This window comes from Solanum pennellii, chromosome 10 (genome assembly GCF_001406875.1).
Source record: "Solanum pennellii chromosome 10, SPENNV200".
NCBI lineage: Eukaryota > Viridiplantae > Streptophyta > Magnoliopsida > Solanales > Solanaceae > Solanum > Solanum pennellii.
In genome coordinates this window covers 62,546,977-62,566,786 of record NC_028646.1, presented here as the reverse complement: position 1 = coordinate 62,566,786, position 19,810 = coordinate 62,546,977, and the positions used below count along the sequence as shown (strand labels likewise).

Sequence of the window (19,810 nt, the reverse complement as noted above, 5' to 3'; positions counted from 1 at the left end):
TGACTTCAAAGTTAAGTTATGGTGAGACAAAGGCCGGACCCACCCCCATACACTGCTCACCTGGTCTAACTAGGATCAAACTCCTTATCAACGCCTACGGTAAAACTAAAACCCTTGAATTTCAATCTAACGGTGTATATTTCAGCATCGTTACGCACGAAGACTGACCCTAGATTCCCTCTAATATGTATCTCTCTCTATTTGCTCATAAGCCGACTTTCTCTCTGTTTCTCCTGCCTCATTTTCTCTCTCTCTAAAACAAAACCCATACCCTCCTGATACTAAGAGAGAGAAAGAGGGAAGTGTGGAAAGATGAATGGGGACATGAATCAACAACAACAACAACAGCAGTTGCAGCAGCAACAGCAGCAGCAGTGGATGGCGATGCAGCAGTATCAGCAGCAATGGATGGCGATGCAGCAGTATCCACCAGCGGCGGCAATGGTAATGCAGCAACAGATGATGTATGGTCAGCAGTACATGCCCTACTATCATCAACAACACCAGCAGATGATTCAGATTCAGCAGAACGCAAGCGAAGATAACAGGACGATCTGGATTGGCGATCTTCAACAGTGGATGGATGAAGGTTATCTTCATACATGCTTCGCTCAAGCTGGAGAGGTTTTTTCTTTTTTTCCTCTCTCTTTCGCTTGCATTTGTTTATTTAGAGTTTCTTTTCCAATGAAATTAATCTGAATAGAGCCGAATTCATAAACTGGATCGATTCCAAATAGCTTGACATTGAGATATAGTTTCTTTCTCTTACATTTGCTTATTTAGAGTTTCTTTTGCCTGAATTGATTGGAATTGATAAAGCGGATCCTGAATAAGTTGGGATTGATATATAGTTTCTCTCATAGCTCTAGGGAATGAAAAGAACATTCATAAGGTGGATGCTGATGAGTGATGAGATGCCGATTAGTTTGAGATTGATGTATAGTTACTTGTATATTTCAAATGGACTAAAATAGGGTGGAATGAACAATGGATTCATGAAGTTGATCCTGGTTTGTTTGAGATTGACAATTGAGATGTAGCTTCAACCATATTTGTGTGTTATGAAGTGGGATTGAATAAAGAAGAGTGGATAAGGTTAAAAACGTGGATTCTGACTAGTTTTAGATTGAGGTATAGTGGATTGAAAATTTAGGAAGTGAACCTCTAAAACCTGCATGATTTCCCATTTAATGTGCCATTGACCGTGACCAAGACGTTACCAGAAACGAGATTCCATTTGATGGGATAATAAAGGACTGAGATTTAATGAATGATTCGTTGGATTATATGGTATTCCCGCCCCCAACCTCCCTTTTGGCCATCTGTTTGAATGGAGTCTCAGAAGTTGAACATGTTATTCGTATCGGTAAAACTAAGAATGTCTTGCTGCTTCTACGATAATTAGGATTTGGAAGAATTAAATACATTTTACTACCTTCAATTTCATTATAGTTTTGTTTATCAACTTAATATCCAGTTTATGACAATAATTCACACCTGATTATAATTGGGGATGCAAATTGGTAAAAATGATGAGAAAGTGTTCATGTGGGGTTTAATAGCATAGAACTAGTTTATCGTACTCCGAGCTGCATGTGCCCGCCACCTTACCTTGCACTGTAAGGTACAAATCAGATTTGGTGTATGCTTTTGCCCATACTCGGCTTGAGGCTTGAGCAGGCCCAAGGCCGGCTAGAGGATGAAGCCGCTAAAGTGAAGCTTCAGGCCCAAAAATTTTGGGGCCTCATTTATTATTTTTCTTTAGGTGTTGGGTAATGGTATGGGGAGCCCCCTCAATTAATCCGAAGTTGTGTCAGGTAAGGCCCATTAAATGGAGAAGCACTTTCTAGATTTTTTTTTTCTATTTCAAGGCTCGACCCAATCTGATACCTCTGGTTATAGAAAGAGGGATCTTGTCCATCCCGCCACAATCATTTATACTGGGGCCCTACTTTTTTACTGAAGTAATTAATTTATAGGTTAGTTTTTCTTTTAAAGATATTTAATGTTTCAAAGTAGAAAGGTAAAATATATTACAAAACTAGAAGATAAATTTAAGTTTTATAGTTAATGTAATTGTTTGAACAAAAATTGGAGAAGGAGAATAGCTTCCTCTAAACCGTTTTCATGAATGCACAATTTGGGGTTATTTACATTCTACAATTGCTGTTTTCTGAAATTTCATGCATTGGCTTCAGTTGGCCCATACTTGGCTTGAGCAGGCCCAAGGCCGGCTAGAGGGTGAAGCCGCTAAAGAGAAGCTTTAGGCCCCAAAATTTTTGGGGCCTCATTTTTTATTTTTCATTAGGTGTTCAGTATTAGTATAGAGACCCCTCAAATAGTCCAAAGTCATGTCAGGTAAGGCCCATTAAATGGAGAATCACTTAGTAAAAGTTCTTTTTTTTTTTTAGGCTCAACCTTGATACCTCTGTTATGGAAACAGGGATCTTGTCCACCCCGCCACAATCAATTATAGTGGGGCCCTATTCTTTTTATTGAAGTAATGAATTTAGAGGTTAGTTTTTCTTTTAAAAGATATTTAATATTTCAAAGTAGAAAGGTAAAATATCTTACAAAACTAGAAGATAAATTTTAGTTTTGTGATTGATGTAATCGTTTGAACTAGAATTGTAGAAGGAGAATAACTTCCCCTAAAACCTTATCATGAATGCAAAATTTGGTGTTATATACTTTCTACAATTGTTTTTTTCTAAAATTTCATATGTTGGCTTGAGTAAGCCCATACTTGGCTTGAGCAAGTCCAGGGCCCGCTAGAGAGTGAAGCCCCCTCAAGCAACTTTAGGCCCCAAAATTTATTGGGCCTCATTTTTTATTTTTCTTTAGGTGATTGGTATTAGTATTGAGACCCCTCTATTAATCCGAAGTCGTGTCAGGTAACGCCCATTACACGGAGAAACGCTTTCTAGAAAGATTTTTCTATTTCAAGGCTCGGTTCTGATACCTCTGCTTAAGGGAAGAGGATCTTGTCCATCCACCACAATCATTTATAGTGGAACTCTATTTTTTTATTACTATTAATAAATTTGTATGTTAGTTTTTCTTTTGAAAGATATTTAATATTTCAAAGTAGAAAGGTAAAATATTTTACAAACCTAGAAGATAAATTTTAGTTTTGTGTAGTTGTTTGAAAAAAATTTGGAGAAGGAGAATAAATTCCCCTAAACCATTATCATGAATGCAAATTTGGGGTTATTTACATTCTACATTTACTTTTTTCTGAAGTTTCATGTGTTGCAACAAGTTAATTGAAGCATCAAAAAACTATTGATAACTTCTTGAATTAATTTCTATTGCCCAAGATCAACTATGTGTCGGGAAAGATTAAATGGTTTCTAAGAAAATTATTAACAACTTAACATCTCAAAAACTAAAAATATATATTTCAAATAAAAATAATAATAAGGCCTTTCATTGGAGTTTGGCTTTAGGCCACCAATCTTATTGAACCGACCCTGAGCTGGCCTTACCATGATCTCCTGTAGACATGTTGCTTGGATGGGGAAAACAGGGGCCCAATGAGAATTTCCAGAAGATTTGGAATACTATCCCACGAGCAATTAGGGGAATGTATGTCTTGAGTTAAAACAACGAATTTTTTGAATACATAAGTAGAAGTATACTTAGTCTTAAACACAAATACATTGCATTGCTAGCTTTTTGGTGCAATTTGTCCCTCACAGATGATGTACATGCTGTGCTAGGTACATGTTATGTGTTTTTTGTAGCACAGTCTTATGTATATCAGGAAAGTGAGGGTTTATTATTCTACTTGTATATGATGGGTAAAATGAGGGGATTGATTGGAATTTTTTTGAGTGTATAGCCACGTAAGGATCTGTCACATCATGCAATAGAATGGGTGGTAGATATGCTAAGAGAATGAAAACCACTGTGGGAGGCAATTTCATATAGTAATTTGTTTTGATAGGCAATTTAAGAGATCTTGTATAAATAAAAAAGTTACAGTAGAAAATTCCTCCTGAAATACCACTTCTGGACTAGGTCCTATGTCAAAACAAGCATGGCTTATGGTGTTTAATCAGCTAGTGTAATAACAATGGTCTGCATAAGTTCTCTTGGTTGATCACTTATCATAAAACATGCAGGTTATTTCTGTGAAGGTCATTCGAAATAAGCAGACTGGTCAATCAGAGCGTTATGGGTTTATTGAGTTCAATACCCACGAAGCTGCAGAAAAAGTCCTACAGAGCTACAATGGCACTATGATGCCAAATGCAGAGCAACCTTTCCGCCTAAATTGGTCAGCCTTTAGCTCTGGTGAAAAGCGTGCAGATGTTGGTGCTGGTGCTGGCTCCGGGTCTGATTTATCGATTTTTGTAGGAGATTTGGCCTCTGATGTCACTGATACAATGTTGCGTGACACATTCTCCAGTAGATATCCATCTGTGAAAGGTGCAAAAGTAGTAATAGATTCGAACACAGGTCGTTCAAAAGGCTATGGCTTTGTTAGGTTTGATGACGAAAGTGAGAGGTCTCGAGCCATGACTGAAATGAATGGCATATATTGTTCTAGCAGGGCTATGCGTATTGGTGTTGCTACTCCAAAGAAACCATCACCAATGCAACAATATTCTTCACAAGGTACAAGATATTGTATCCTGTTTTGCTGCAAGTCATTTACTATACTATACCAAATATAGTGAATCAAATTACCATAATTTCTTGTTGTTCGTAGTCCCTCATTCTTTATTGAATGAGCTATTTTCCACAGGATCATTCTAATCATTTTCTCTACTATGCGGACATTACCATATATCTTTCACATATTATCCGTATATTGCCATTTTACTGTATTAATTTTCCATTAACTCTGGAAGTTAATCAACTTGATCACTGATTAATGTAATAGTATATTTAATTTGGAGGAGGCATTATGTCTTTTACCTGGCTGAACAGTTTTGACTCTCTTCTGGTAGTTTAACTATGCTACTTACTACTTAGCTATGTGCCTACATTTGTTTTTGTTGTCAAAATTTTTGGATCTTATTCTTCCATTTTCTTCTTGAGGTGTTGAACTGCTGACACTCTTTTTCAGCTGTAATATTAGCAGGTGGACATGCATCAAATGGTGCTGCAACCCAGACTTCCCAGACTGATAGTGATTTATCCAACACAACAGTGGGTGCTTCTCTCTCTTGTGGAAATTGGTCCTAGTTACTCAATTAGCTTTCAAACTTATGATTTACTGTGTAGGTTTTTGTGGGAGGACTTGACTCGGAAGTTACTGATGAAGAACTCAGGCAGTCATTTAGCCAGTTTGGCAATGTTGTTTCTGTGAAAATTCCAGCTGGAAAAGGATGTGGTTTTGTACAATTTTCAGAAAGGTAATGTGCGATATTGCTATACATGAATAACTGATATTTAGAAATTAAGTGCAATGTATTGGTATACAAGGCAATGAGGAGAAGTGACTGTCACGACACAGGAATAGTGGGGACAGATTGAAGTCTTCGAGTTACCTTTATTTGGTCTGATTTGATAGAACCTACGTAACTATCATGGATGAAAATGGTTGGAGCTTTTAGGCTGGTACTAGTTTAGTATTTTCTTAGTGTTTGGTTTGGCTTTATTTGTGATACTTGAGAGTATGCAACATCTCTCTACCTCCTCGAGGTAGAGGTAAGGTCTTTGCAGACTCTACTCTCTCCCGACCCCTCTTATGGGACTACACTGGGTTTATTGTTGTTACTTGAGAATCTGCAACCACAGTTATCAGGGTAACATACTGATCATAACAACAAGATGTTTTCCTGTTACCTAGCAACTGTATTTCTGAGAAAGAAAGAGAGGTCCACAGATTGATGAAGGAATATATCTTGGTTACTAAATTTGAATTGTTTCAAAATGGAAAATTCTAATGTACTGATTTTATCGTGCTTGAATGGAAGGAAAATATGATTTCTAAATCCAGAAGAACTCTTCCTCTGGGCTATGAAGTGGCCTTCTAGTAAAATATGTCATTTATAACCAACTTGGAATCACCTGTAGAGGTAATCAACTAATCATATTATCAAAACCTAGCCAACGGTTGAAAATGAACTTGCTGCATGAACTCACAGATAAACTAAAGTGATGTATATAGTCAATTTTTTGTTGTTACTGCTGTTTCTATGGAGGCAGGGGATGGTCAGTTGAACACCCTTCGCCAGAAAATTATACTGTGTGTATAGGTCAAATATTACTTTGTATATGTATATATTAAATCTTGAACACCCTTGAGGTATTTTCTGTCATCATCACTGGATGGACGTAGTGTTGATGTTGCGTAACCTACTCGCGTGTTATGTTCCATAGGAGTGCAGCAGAGGATGCAATAGAAAAATTGAATGGAACAGTTATTGGAGCTCAGACAGTTCGTCTTTCCTGGGGTCGCAATCCAGCAAACAAGCAGGTATGTACCAAACCGATTTTTTTTTAATAGTAAGCTGTCCATTGATAAATCAATTTTTAATGGTGTAACCAAATGAATTTAGAATTTATTTGGTGTCTTACCTTTCCTTATTGACTACATTGGATGCTTTCTTCTACGTAATCTCACTGGTTCTGGAGGATGTGCTGTAATAACGACTTATAAGATTATAGAAGGCTAGTTTTTACAGTTCTGTGATCTTTGTTTTGTAAGTATTACTGGACTACTGCTGGAGTATTCCTCTGTTGATAATGCAGAAAAAATAAAAAATAACGACCGACTTATATTAGTATATTACTCTTGGATTTCCCCGCTATGAAGTAATTGAAACATTTAGAGCTCAAGAGTGACATGGTTTATGCACTTTTTTAGTAGTTGACCTATATTGGATTTCAGATCTAGTTTATAGCTGGAAATTTTTTTCCTTGGGTCATGGGAAGTGATTTTCCACTTATTTTTTGAAAACATTTCTTTAGACTAAGTATTTTGTGCAACCGAACAAGAGAGGGAAAATGTTTGGGGTCGATTTTCAAGGGCACAAGTAGGAGTCACTAGAGTTGTGCAAATAGATAGTTGCAAGCAGGCTAGAAAGAATGGAGAATGACTCCATTATCAAGAGGCCTAGGTATACCATCAATCACACCCTATACCACTAGACTGAGAACCTCCACACATGTCGTGCCCCTTCATTCTTTTAACTTCTCCGTCCTTATTTTGAATTTCCTTCTTCTATTGCTCTAGGTTATCCTTTTTTTTCTTAGAATGAAAAATACAATTTTAATATTATGAAATACTACAAAACCTTTGGTAAACCACAGTTGACTTGATTATATATAGTCTCTCACTTAAGTTCTGTGAGAAAATAATTATTTTCTCCTTCCCGATTTATGTGATACACTTTGATTGGGCACAAAATTTTAGAAAGAAAGACTTTTGGAACTTGTGGTCCAGAATAAACTATGCATGTTTGTGTAGCTATAGATGATCTAATTGAGAGTAGAATAAGATTTGTCGTACTTGTAAAAGGTTGGTTCTGAAGTGGGTGTCAAGCTGAGAAGAAAATATTATTTTTTAAAATAAAAAGGTATAATTGTTTTTGATACAGACAAAAGTTGAGTGCATCACATAAATAACGATAGAGAGAGTACTAACCAATTAAACGCAAGAAAGTATTTAGTGGAACCGCTCAAATTAGCCAAATACTGTGAAACAAGTAAGAACATGATTCCAAGAAATCATTCGCTGTAGCCTGTAGAAAACATTCTTCTTTCCCCCAAACAGACACCCAGTGAAGCTTATAAAATATTTGCTATATAATACAAACTTATACTTGCTCTGTTTTTGCAGTTTAGAACAGACTCTGGTAGTCAATGGAGTGGGGGTTATTATGGAAGGCAGAATTATGGTGGTTATGGGTATGGTGCATCGCAGAGCCAAGATTCCATGTATGGTGCTGGAGCAGCTCATGGGGCATCCTCCAATGGATATGGGAATCATGAGCAATCAGTTAGCTGAACTATAGTTGATTGTGCCATTTAGTTAGGAGTTTGGATAAAAATTATTTTTTTCTTTTTGAAGTTTATATTTGGGGGTGATTTAAATTGGTTTACAGGTTAATACTGGTTGACGAGGATTTGTGACAGGATTTCTGTTATGCTTTGATGGTTGCTAAACTTATTTGTCTCATGTTTCCATTTCCTTCTCTGTTATTTTGTCTCTGCTCAGCATTTTATCTTAGGTCGACTTTGTAAAGTCATCAAAGGAGTAATGGAATTTGTGTGCGCGCAAACACAAATATGATAGCAACAGTGACATGTACTGTGGCAGGTTGATCCATTAGGATTGACATAGACAAGGAATTTGGTTGGTTATAGTTGTCTTTGTTTGGGGAGAACCAACTTTAGCGGAAATTTAACAACTTCAGTTGGGTAGGCAAGAGGAGAAATAGAGATTCAATTCGAGCTAGAAATATTCTGTTCTAAGAGATGCTTACTATTATTACTTGTGGTAGTCTGGGCTAATGCGACAACAGCATGATTCTTTTAGTAATTTTGGTAAGGTAAGAGAATTTCATCCAAAGTTCAAGAACCAGTTTTCCCTTGACTCCTTTTAGCCAACAAACAAAATGATTTTCTCTCTGGTGAGCTTCTTGATCTTTGTACAACCTGAATATTCGCCCGGGTATATAGGGCCACCAACAATGGTTGAAAGAAGCTGATAGGATAATGGCATTTGCTAGGTCTAAGGGTCCTTCAAACAAACCTCTATTACTCTGGAGTCTGGATAAATGGAGGTTGTTCTTGATGAAAAATCAAACAATTTTGTATCATTGTTTGAGCAAAGGTCCCTTCTGGAATGTTGAGACAGTTGCCTAAACTTCGTGATCGTTGGGATAATGCAAGAGGGGGTCGTTGTTGGCATTGGTCTCTCTTCCATTATTTCTGATGAGCCATTTAATCAGTTGATTCTTCAGCTTCATAAATGCAAAATATTTAGCAATGAACAATCAGAATCAATATAAAATCACAATTGTTCTTAGCCCCACGGTCACGTCAACTCCAAAATAGGTATAATTGTAATTTAGAGAACACGCGGATTGAATTGACTGAAGTAATGATCGTATGAATCAAAGTAACTATGAGTAAATAAAGTCTGATCTCGGAGGAGGAATATCTGATGAAGATGATTTTGGAGTAGCTTTTGCTCTGAAGAATAGCAAAAGATTGATAGAAAAAAATAAACAAGAATCTTGATATTTTCCAAGTAGTCTGAACTAGTAGTTGTAAAGCTTAGAATGGAACCCCTTCCAATATGAAGGCCAAGCCCATTCTATAGGAGTGAATTATGATAGGGATTGTAATGATCGACAATCATTTCCCTCTTACTATATACTTAGAATTTAATTACTTATAAAAAAATTAACGTTTGGCGTTATTTTTAGAGCAAATCTTCTAATTACTAATCTCATCTTCCTTTAGATGCTATATCCCTGTCCGATCTTATTTTCCAAAGTGAAGTAAACTCATTTCCTACGATGATATCTGACTATTGCATATTTATTTTTTTCACGTGTCTCAAACTATCTTATCATGTTTTTTACCTTTTATAAATACTTTCTCTATTTCAGACACTAACTTATCATGTTTCTTACCTTTTATAAATACTTTTTCTATTTCTTATTACTTGTTCATATTTCCTTTTTAGTTGTTCTTAATTACTTATCAATTTTGACAAACTAGATAATTTTCTTTTACCTCAAATCTCAGTTTATTACTTTGAAAAAGGTAGAACCTTTTGGAATTTTTATTTCATTTACTTCACTTACTATATTAATTATTTATTTTGTAATAGATATGTTAATTCAAAAGCGTGACAAGTAATTAGGAATCTAAGAAATAATAATCTGGGAGAAACTAGAAGAAAAAAAAGAATATAATAGGATTAATAGCAAAAACAGAAAAACTTCAAATTGTTCGTTTTTATCAATTTAATACTTAAAACAAAATATCATAGTATTATCTCTTTAAATTATAAAAATTCAGCGCCAAATGATCCGAATATTTGTGACAGTGTGAACTTTTCCACTAGTACAAATCCTCACCCCAAATTAGATCGAACCCCGAAACTAAAATGGCGGAGGCAGAAACGCCAAATCGCAGCCCCGAAATCCGGAAAGACAAAATCCACAACCGGTGGGTACTGTTCTCTCCGGCGAGATCGCGCCGACCGTCCGACTTCAAGGCCAAATCGAATCCACAACCGAACAATCAAACAGAATGCCCATTTTGCGCCGGCCACGAGCACGAGTGTGCGCCGGAGATATTCCGTGTGCCAGCAGATTCCACCAACGATTGGAAAATCAGAGTTATCCAGAACCTTTATCCGGCAGTCAGCAGAGAGTTGGATTTCCAAAATCCAGTTTCTCTAGTCGGTGACATAGCGGTTAGTGGATTCGGGTTTCACGATGTGGTTATTGAATCGCCGGTTCATTCAGTAAATTTGAGTGATCTTTCTCCGGCTCAAGTTGGGGAGGTTCTGCTAGCTTGTAAGAAGAGGATCGAGCAGCTTCGAAGTTGTGATTCTATCAAGTATGTTCAGGTTTTAGTCTGATCCCATTTCAAAATGCGTGATTAGTTTTGAAATCAATTTGTCTACTTTTTAGTTGATTTGTATATTCATTCCTTGTTTTTTGTATGAAGTTTAAATAAATGCACTGAAAACTACATAAAAATAGAAAACTAGTTGTAATTGCATTGAAAGGTATCGAAAGTACCTTTGTGATATGATAATAAATAGAGTTTAGAATCACTTTCTTGTTTTGTGATGAATCAATTGATCTTCCTCATATGAAATTCCTTTTTGTTTAAATTTGACTTTTAACCTTACAACTCTGATTAGCCATATTTGTTAATCTATTTAGTTCTGCTAGTTTTCATTTTCTGTATTGCCTTGGGTATGCAAACGAAATGATTTTACTGCGTATAACAGAGAGAGGTTGGACAATGTATTTTTCTTTTCATCTTAACAAACAATCTATTCTAAATGTTTCAATCTTCTTGCTTTTGACCAGACTGACTTGCTAAAATACTGGACCAATTATGAATAGACGTTTTTGTTGGATTAAGTTATTAGCAGTTCATGGTTAGTTAGTGTATACTTTCCATACGAGTTCTAAAAATTTCGTTGTCTATCAATCCCTTGAGGGATATCATTACAATTAAAACAGTTTCTTAATAAGTATTAAGGTGAAGTACTTAAGAGGTAAACTATGCTAATCCGAGCAGGGGCTTGTGATACGTAACTCTCCATCCATTTTTTGTGAACTGGTTGATTGGCACGGTAGATTGTTTTGCGTTTGTATTTATAGTGACAGGAGAAAAGCAATGTTTGAATGAAGTTTGTTTGATAGGGTAAATAGCTAAAATATCACATTGGACTGACAATTTTGAACTATTTAATGAAACAACACTTGAAACTTGTAAATAATGTTGCATATTTTTGGTATCAAGTTGAGCTTCCAAACTACAATTCATTTTTGAGAACGGGTATGTTCTCTTTGTTAGCTTCTCATACTTACGTATTTGATACCCGTTCGCTGAGTTCTCTAAAATATGAACTCCTAAGTTAGTCAGTTATTGATAATCTGCTTGTCATCCAAATCTATGCAAGAGAACTGATAAATTATCATGAAACTAGAGATGAATGAGCACAATGGAGATTTAGTAGTACTGAAGCAGTATGACAGCCTGCTGGCAATTGTCAGCTAGGCTGACAGTCTTCACATTCATCTTTCTTCATACCAATTCGAGCATTATGTTGGGATGATTCCAGCACAATCACCCAAGTTAAGTTTCATAAGGCAATCGGGTGACTTTCTGTTTTTTCACAATGTTCAGCATCTAGATGCAAGGTGGTTCTAAAGTCAAGTTTTTCATTGTTTCCTTATCAGTTCCTTATCTTCTGAATGCCATGTTATGCCTTCCCTATTATTGTTATGTCCTCTTTACTTTTGTATTTTTTTTCCAAACTGCTTTGATATGTGTTACATGAGGTGAGGGTCTTTTGGAAACAATCTCTACCTTCGCGAGGTAGGAGTAAGGTCTACGTACAAACTACCCTCCCCTGACCCCATCTAGGGATTACATTGGGTATGTTGTTGTTGTTGTCGAATATGAGCTAAGGATCTGCAGCATGAAACAACATCTATTGTTTTTTCCTCTTTCTTGCTGAATACTAATGGTTTGTTCGTAGTCAGCACGTTTGTCCCATCAAAGGCTACTGCACTATATAATATTGATTCACTCACTGACTTTTGAAGATGTTCAAAAACCATGGAGCCTCTGCTGGTGCTTCGATGAGCCATTCTCACAGCCAGATGATTGCTCTTCCCATTGTTCCTCCAACAGTTTCTGCCCGTCTCGACAGCATGATGGAATACTACAAGCAGACTGGAAAATGCAGCCTGTGTGATATTCAACCAAATGAATTGTTAATTGCTGAATCAGCCCATTTCATATCACTGGTTCCCTTCGCTGCAACTTTTGCTTTTGAGATTTGGACAATTCCTCGTGATCACTCTTCTCATTTTCATGAAATAGATAGTGAGAAGGTAATGGAAGGCTCTTTGATCCATGGTTTGTTTTCATGAGAGAATGAAGTGAAATTACAGTAGTCAAATGTCAGTTATCTGCAAATTCTACATGAGAAACTTACAACCTTAATGGATTACGACTTCTGTCAAGTTAACCATGAAAGTGTTGTCATTTTTCAAGTAGAATTGCTGATTAGTGAAAAGAAAAAAGAGATCACCTAGCATATGTGGCTGAGGAGGTGGAAACTGATTCACGAAAAAGATTACAATGTTCTTGGTCATACTAATTTTCAAATTCTTTTTCTTTCTCGACAACCACTCAGTAGAATAGCTTGTCTAATGTTTTACCATTCAAATATGCAGGCAGTTGATCTTGGAGGGTTGTTGAAACTCATGCTTTTGAAGATGTCTTTGCAGTTGAACAATCCGCCATTCAATCTTCTGATTCATTCTTCCCCATTTCAGGATGACCCCTCAAATGCACCTTCTACACACTGGTTTTTACAAATCGCTCCCCATTTGAGTGGAGTTGGTGGATTCGAGATAGCAACGGGATGTTACATAAATCCTGTTTTCCCAGAGGATGCTGCCAAAATTCTAAGGGATGTGAGAATCTCTAATAACAATATTTAGAGGAAATATATCAAATCTAATTATGTATGTATTATCTTTTGATACGGTAGCTAAGAAAATAAGAGGATGTGAATCCATCAAATGTTGTTTTAATGGTGCCTTGTTTCAATCATTGTTATTTGTACCTCTTCCTTCATTTAGTTTCACTTTCCATTTCTTCCTTCAATCTGACCATTTCTATTTCTTTTAACTTGTTCTTGCTTTGCATCTTTCCTCATTCATTTGCAAAGTTATTCAAAACTTTTGTGGGGTGATACAGTGTTTACAAAGTTAAGGTGTCTTTTTGAAAATCTAGAACAATTTTAGTGGTGATTGCATGTCTTTTCTCTAAATATAATGATACTTTATTCATGTATCGTATCAAACTAAGGTCTTGAATATTCAAATCCACCTAATTTCACCCTTTTTAGAGGGTCAAACTATTAGTTTATGATTATTTCATTAGATCAGAGGTTTTCACAAAATAACAATTCCATCATGAAATTATAACCCCATTAACCTCTTTTGAGCGATTCATATACTCAAAGAATCCACTTTTGTGGGGCTTCTAGGTTCTTCAATATCGTTGTTAAATATTACGTTCATAATTCCACTAGAAGATAGAATTTAATGATCTAGAATTGAAAACACGCACAAATAATTATATTGCATAATATGCTGTTCCACAAAAATAATAGTCCTAAGGATTCACCCCATAAAATCTTATGAAAAACATACCATTTGATCCTTGAAATTGAATTTATGGAGTGAAAAGATGAAAGAGAAGTGCTTATCTCAAGAGAGAAAAAAACCCTAAGCCTTAGAAAAGTCGTCTCTGGTTCACTGGTAAAATATTCTAAGTTATGACTAAGACTAGACGAAAAATTGACTTAAAATCGTGAATCACTATTTTTTTTATCTTCGCTACAACGAATTATTGACATGACTTTTCAGACTCAGTTTTCCATTTTCAGATTGTTGTCAACTCTTAACTCATGGAAACCTGTACTACGATTCAATGGTTCTAAATGTAAGATTCATTACTTATTTTTATTTATAGCCCAAGTTTACTTGTACTCCAAGTAATACCATAAATAATATTTAATTAATAATAAATTTCATTAGTACATTGGTTACTTAATAGATGCAGGGGCGGCTCAACATAATTCGAGCCCTAAAGCGAAATTTTAATTAGAGGCCTAATTTTTTTTTAAAATTATTTGTATTTATTTATTTTTCTAAAAATTTTAATAGTAAATTATTACTTAATATCTTTTCTATAAATGATTTTTTCAAATACTTTTTTAAAATATTATTTTTAAGCAAGATTTTATCAATTCAACATTGAAAACATCATTTTATTGAGAAAATTATGATATGAATTGAAAATATAGTTCTATAAGTAATAAATTGATAAATTTGATCAAAGTTAGAATTATAGAATCTGATTCAAAAAGTTGATAACTTGATATATCCTACTTTAATATAAAAATTATAAAAAATAAAAGAATATTTGTAATTTACTTTGTTCAACACTTTTCAGCTGTTGATTCATATTTTTGACAGAATATAACTTTAACTGTCAAAGATTTGAAAAAATATAGTGCATAAGGAGTTAAAAAAGATTTTTAAAAAATGTGAGTGTTATCAAAGAAAAAAAAAATAATAATAATAATAAAAAAATATATATATATATGTATATATATATATATATACTTTTTATTATGAATTATTAATGTTTTCATGAAAAAATTAAACATGATTTTTTATTTATCGAAATTTGAGGCTCCCCCCCCCCCAAAAAAAAAAAATAAAAAAATAAAAATTGGGGGCCTAAGGCAGTGACCCAAAAAATCATAGGCAAGAGCCGAAACTGAATAGATGTACCAGATTAGGTCTTAACCTCTATAAATTGGTCCTCCCTACACCCATTAGGGTAATCACATATTTGTTACAATAATTTCATAGCCAACAGTTGTGGTAACGTAAGGCTAGGGCAAGGAGGTAAACCAATTTACAACTAACACTTTCGCTTTTCTCTGTGATAATATATATTGTGTTCAAGATTCTAATATATATTAAAGTATTTAATTAATCTTACATTTGGTATCAGAGCATGAATTGTTAGAATGAACAATCTTCATAAACTATATAGCCACATCAAGCCATCAACCTTGGTAGGGTAATAAAGAATAATCACTGCTCACTTCCCCTATATAAATTAATAATTATGTTTTATTTAAGATTGTTCGATAAATTAAAGTGGTTGTTATATTAAGCAATAAATAATATGTTATAGTTAATGTAATATAGTTTGTTAGTAACTAAAGAGACCAAACTAGAAAAAATAACTTTTACACCTATAATATTTATGATCACTTGGCATATGTGGGTTAGCACAATTCATTATTTATTGGCATATCCAATATTCCGAGGGAGAATGAGTCTGGTTTTTCAACCTAATGCATGTATTATGTTTCTATAGTTTGTCAGTCACAAAAGTGGTCAAACTAAAATGTATAAAATTATTCACATGCACAAAATTTTCCGATATTATGTATGCATTTGTATTTATATAGTTTGTCAATCATCAAAGAGGCCAAACTAGTATGGTCAAGAAAAAAATATGCTAAAAGTATTCACGTGCACAAAATTTTATGATATTATGTATGCATATCTATATAGTTTGTTAGTCACCAAAGTGGTCAAACTAGTATGGTTAAGAAAAACATGCATTTATAAAATTGTCATTTATCTATCTATGAAAGTTGATGAAATGACTATATAAAAAATAAATAGATAAATTGACTTTCACTAATGTTAGAACATAAAAATTTACCCAAAGGTGAATCAATCATTCTAAGAATAGTGAATGAGGTAAATTAATATTTAAGCCAAACATATATTGTATATTCAAAGATGTCGTATATGTTTGATAAAAAAATATTCAATTACCTATTAAAGATAAAAATGACATTTGAATTATGATAATGTATCGTAGTATCTACCTAGAGAAGAATTACAATATATTTTTATCGTTAATACTCATTATTTTTTAATTTGTAAGCATGTATATCAATTTTGCAGTTATGCCTCTTCATTCGCATGCTTCTTCTGTTATTGTGTTTAATGCATTGAACTATTCTAAGAAAATTATAAATATAAAGTTAGGAGAAAATTTTAGAAATAACTGACTTTAGATAGAAATTCAATCTCATTAACTGAAGTTTTCCTACTTAAATTTTTAGCTAGAGCTTAACTGTTATTTAATTCATAAATGTATTTCGCTTTCAATATTTTGTTAGATTTACTAACAAATTTACTTATGATTTGTGTGATTGACTCCTCAAAATCTATTTAAAAACGGAAGATCTCAATAAATCATATATAAATCTTTTTCTTTTTTGCTTTTTTCGTTCACTATTAATTGTAACGATTTTCATTTTTAAAGTAAAACTATAATAAATTTGACTAACATTTTAAGATGTATTTTTTTATCATATTAAATATGCAAAAATTGCACTTTATAGTACTTTTAATATAATTTTTGTATATCTATTTTTTTTGTTAAAAATATCAAATTATTGTAATCTAATTTAACTTTGATTACAATAATATAATAACACAAAATTATAAAAATACATCAATAGTTTGAAATAATTACTAGAGCCGTCAAAATGGGCTAGGCCTGTTGGGCCAGCCTAGCCTAACCCGAAATTTAATAGGGCTGAGCTACGATTTTTAGAGCCCATTTAAGAAAAGAGTTTTTTAGCCCAGCCTGAATAAGCCTGCTGATTTGTGGGGCTTGAAAAATATCGGTAGGATCAGCCCGTAGGCCATTAATTAAAAATATAATATAATATAAAAATTTAAAATTAAAGAGAGTCCAAACTCAAAACAATTAAGTTAATATTTCTATTTAGATATTTGTTCTTTTACTTGAAAAAAAACTTACGGTTAAGGAAAAGAGTACAATGCGTATTTTTCTCCCCCTGATAAAAATCTTACTTGATATCTCGAAAACAATGTATTCCAGTCTTGTATCACAACTTCTCAAATATTGATGTTGGCAATCTTTAGTAAATAAGTTTACAAGATTATCACTTGAATGGATCTTTGAACGTCTATGTCATCATTTTGTTGAAGATCATGCGTGAAAAAAGGACTTTTGGTGAAATATATTTGTCCAATCTCCTATGATTGTATCTTCTCTTCAATTGAGCTATATATCATTTTCGTATATGATGACTGAAATATTCTTTTCAAAAGAAAATCACATATTTTCTGAATATGATAGATCATGATTATATTCCAACCAAACACACTCTCAATTTAATTCATAGATCAATATTATTTCTGCATGATTTGAAGAAGTGGTTACTAGTGTTTGATTCTTTGAATGCCAAGATATTGTTGTGCCTCCATATGTAAATAAATAGTCCGTTTGCGATTAAACTTTATGCGAATCAAATAAATATTCCTCATCTACATAATCAAATCATTTCTGACTCAGAGATTGATCATTTTAATTTTATTGAAGCTCGTCTTTTCTTGTCAAAGAAAATCACACATCTTCTATGTGTTAAGTCACTTGCTTTGTTAGTCTCTTGTCCTAACCTGAATGATAATATGAGAATCCTATCGCATAACTTTTGTTATCTATATCAATAATCTTGTAGCATTTGCAAAACCAACAATCTATATGTGCACCAATTGGACTAATACATTTCATTTTAAATCATTTCATGAGACTAAATTTTTTTTTTGTTGTTAAGCAATCTCAAAATCATTTGGTACTCAATGAAATTGTTTTAAGACCTTTTGAATTCTTTAAGGATTTTCATATAACATTCATTGTTTAATTAGACATAATAATCATTCATTATAAATATACAAGTATTTCATCTATTGCCATATTGAAACAAGTCTCATAACATCCACCACTGGAGAATATATCTCCATTTAATAATGATAGAACTTTTTCAAAAACCCTTACGCCCCGAGGCACAAACCCTACTTTATATCTGACGGTTATACTTTCGCTCAATGATTCATTTGTACCCCACTAACATATATTTTGATCTATGAACTATAAGTTCAAAGACATCATTTTTCTAAGTGAAACAAAATATACTTGAATAGTGCATTTTATTTGGCTAATCATTTATCTGTCCACACTATATGACATATTCAAATTTAAGATCCTCGTAACTATTTTCAGCATTGAGAGCCACTTCATATCAAACATACCGTCGATGATCATTTTGACATCAATTCCAATTCGACACAACTTATCAAGATCTCTTCATAATTCATTATTTTTAGGTACCGAAACCTTGCCAAGATTTTATGAAGTGTTATGTCATAGTGCTCTTTCAAAGCACTAACCTCATTATCATGACCATTTTGTTAATTTGTTTCTGTTATTTCTCAAGGAGTTTTATGTTTAAAACTGGTTGGTCTATCATGCATCTGGCGTACCATAGACTCTGTCCTTCAAGGACTATTTATTGGAGCATTTGCAACTTAATTAAAATATTGGGTCCGCAAATACATCTGACAAATTATTTGCAACATTTTGCAAATAAATTATCTCTTGAACTTCAAGTTTACATTTTTTTAACGAGGATCTAGATAATTCACCCACACATAATTTTCAGCTGCTACACATATCTCTCCCTAATGTTAGGAAATTTAACATTTACCCCCAACCTCATTTGGGGATCCATCTTTGTGCGTTTGATGTATACACGTTAAATAAACTCATCTCATACCAAATTTTATTTGAGAGATTTATTCTCATAATCAATGGTATAATTGTAGGCAAATAATTTCTGCTAAACCAACCAATATTATTAACATAATTTTATACTCCGTTTGGATGCTCTTAATTTAACAATTTGAGCAAACAAACTTACAAAAACCAATTGGCTTAAGTCATGTCTGGCCCCTTGAAGTTGTCTGCATAATTCACTTAGACACCTCAACTAGGATTTGTAACTATTAAACATCTATACCCTCTCGGATTTGAACCACTTAGACACTTTATGCGGATGTGACATAAAAAGTGTAATCGTGAAACTAATATATTAACGTTTTTCTTTTACTTTTTCAATTTTTTCTTCTACTTTTTTCCATTATTTGTAAAAAATCTATCTTTCTAAATTTCACCATGAGGTCTTGTTCCACCATTTTTTCATAAGAATACACACCATTTTTTTTTATCTTCTTATCACTATACTATTATTTTCCAAATGTACACTTCATTTTTATTGAAAAATGGACATCATCATCTACGTCTATTTTTCCGGAGAAAATGGAGACCTCTATCCACATCTTCTTTGCCGGAACAAATGAAGACCATTAATTAAATATTTTCTCTCTTCCTCTTCATCGATCCACACCCCTTCTTCTTCACAAATTGAACATAAACAGTAAAGTAAAAGAAAAAATTTGAATCACAATAAAAATACAGATTTTTCAATAAAATACTATTAATTTTAATGAAAATAAGAAAGAAGGCATGAAGAGAAATAAAAAAATAAAGTCATACTAAAACCTCCATTTTTTTTATATTGAGAGTTAACCATGGTGGACAAGGATGTTGTTAGGGAAAGAGAAGTAAGGGAGGGGTGGGGTACGGTGGGGGGTGCACG

The 19,810-nt window shown here is 33.6% G+C and overlaps 2 protein-coding genes across 4 annotated transcripts; both read left to right on the top strand.

The window, feature by feature from the left end:
* Positions 1 to 202: 202 nt before the first annotated feature.
* On the top strand, positions 203 to 8,148 carry LOC107032705 (polyadenylate-binding protein RBP47-like). Of its 3 annotated transcripts, none has more exons than XM_015234282.2 (6): positions 203 to 624; positions 4,128 to 4,623; positions 5,090 to 5,160; positions 5,236 to 5,366; positions 6,337 to 6,433; positions 7,799 to 8,148. In XM_015234282.2, the coding sequence occupies exons 1-6, from the start codon at positions 313 to 315 to the stop codon at positions 7,964 to 7,966; spliced, it is 1,275 nt and encodes a 424-aa protein (XP_015089768.1). In that variant the 5' UTR covers positions 203 to 312; the 3' UTR covers positions 7,967 to 8,148. The 3 variants fall into 3 exon arrangements, with proteins under 3 accessions (XP_015089768.1, XP_015089769.1, XP_015089770.1); XM_015234283.2 differs by having other exon boundaries at positions 204 to 624; positions 5,093 to 5,160; XM_015234284.2 differs by having other exon boundaries at positions 204 to 624; positions 5,078 to 5,160.
* A 1,832-nt stretch (positions 8,149 to 9,980) lies between these two features.
* LOC107032708 (ADP-glucose phosphorylase) lies at positions 9,981 to 13,341 on the top strand. Its single transcript, XM_015234288.2, has 3 exons — positions 9,981 to 10,549; positions 12,270 to 12,560; positions 12,906 to 13,341. The coding sequence occupies exons 1-3, from the start codon at positions 10,082 to 10,084 to the stop codon at positions 13,173 to 13,175; spliced, it is 1,029 nt and encodes a 342-aa protein (XP_015089774.1). The 5' UTR covers positions 9,981 to 10,081; the 3' UTR covers positions 13,176 to 13,341.
* The last annotated feature ends 6,469 nt before the right edge of the window (positions 13,342 to 19,810 follow it).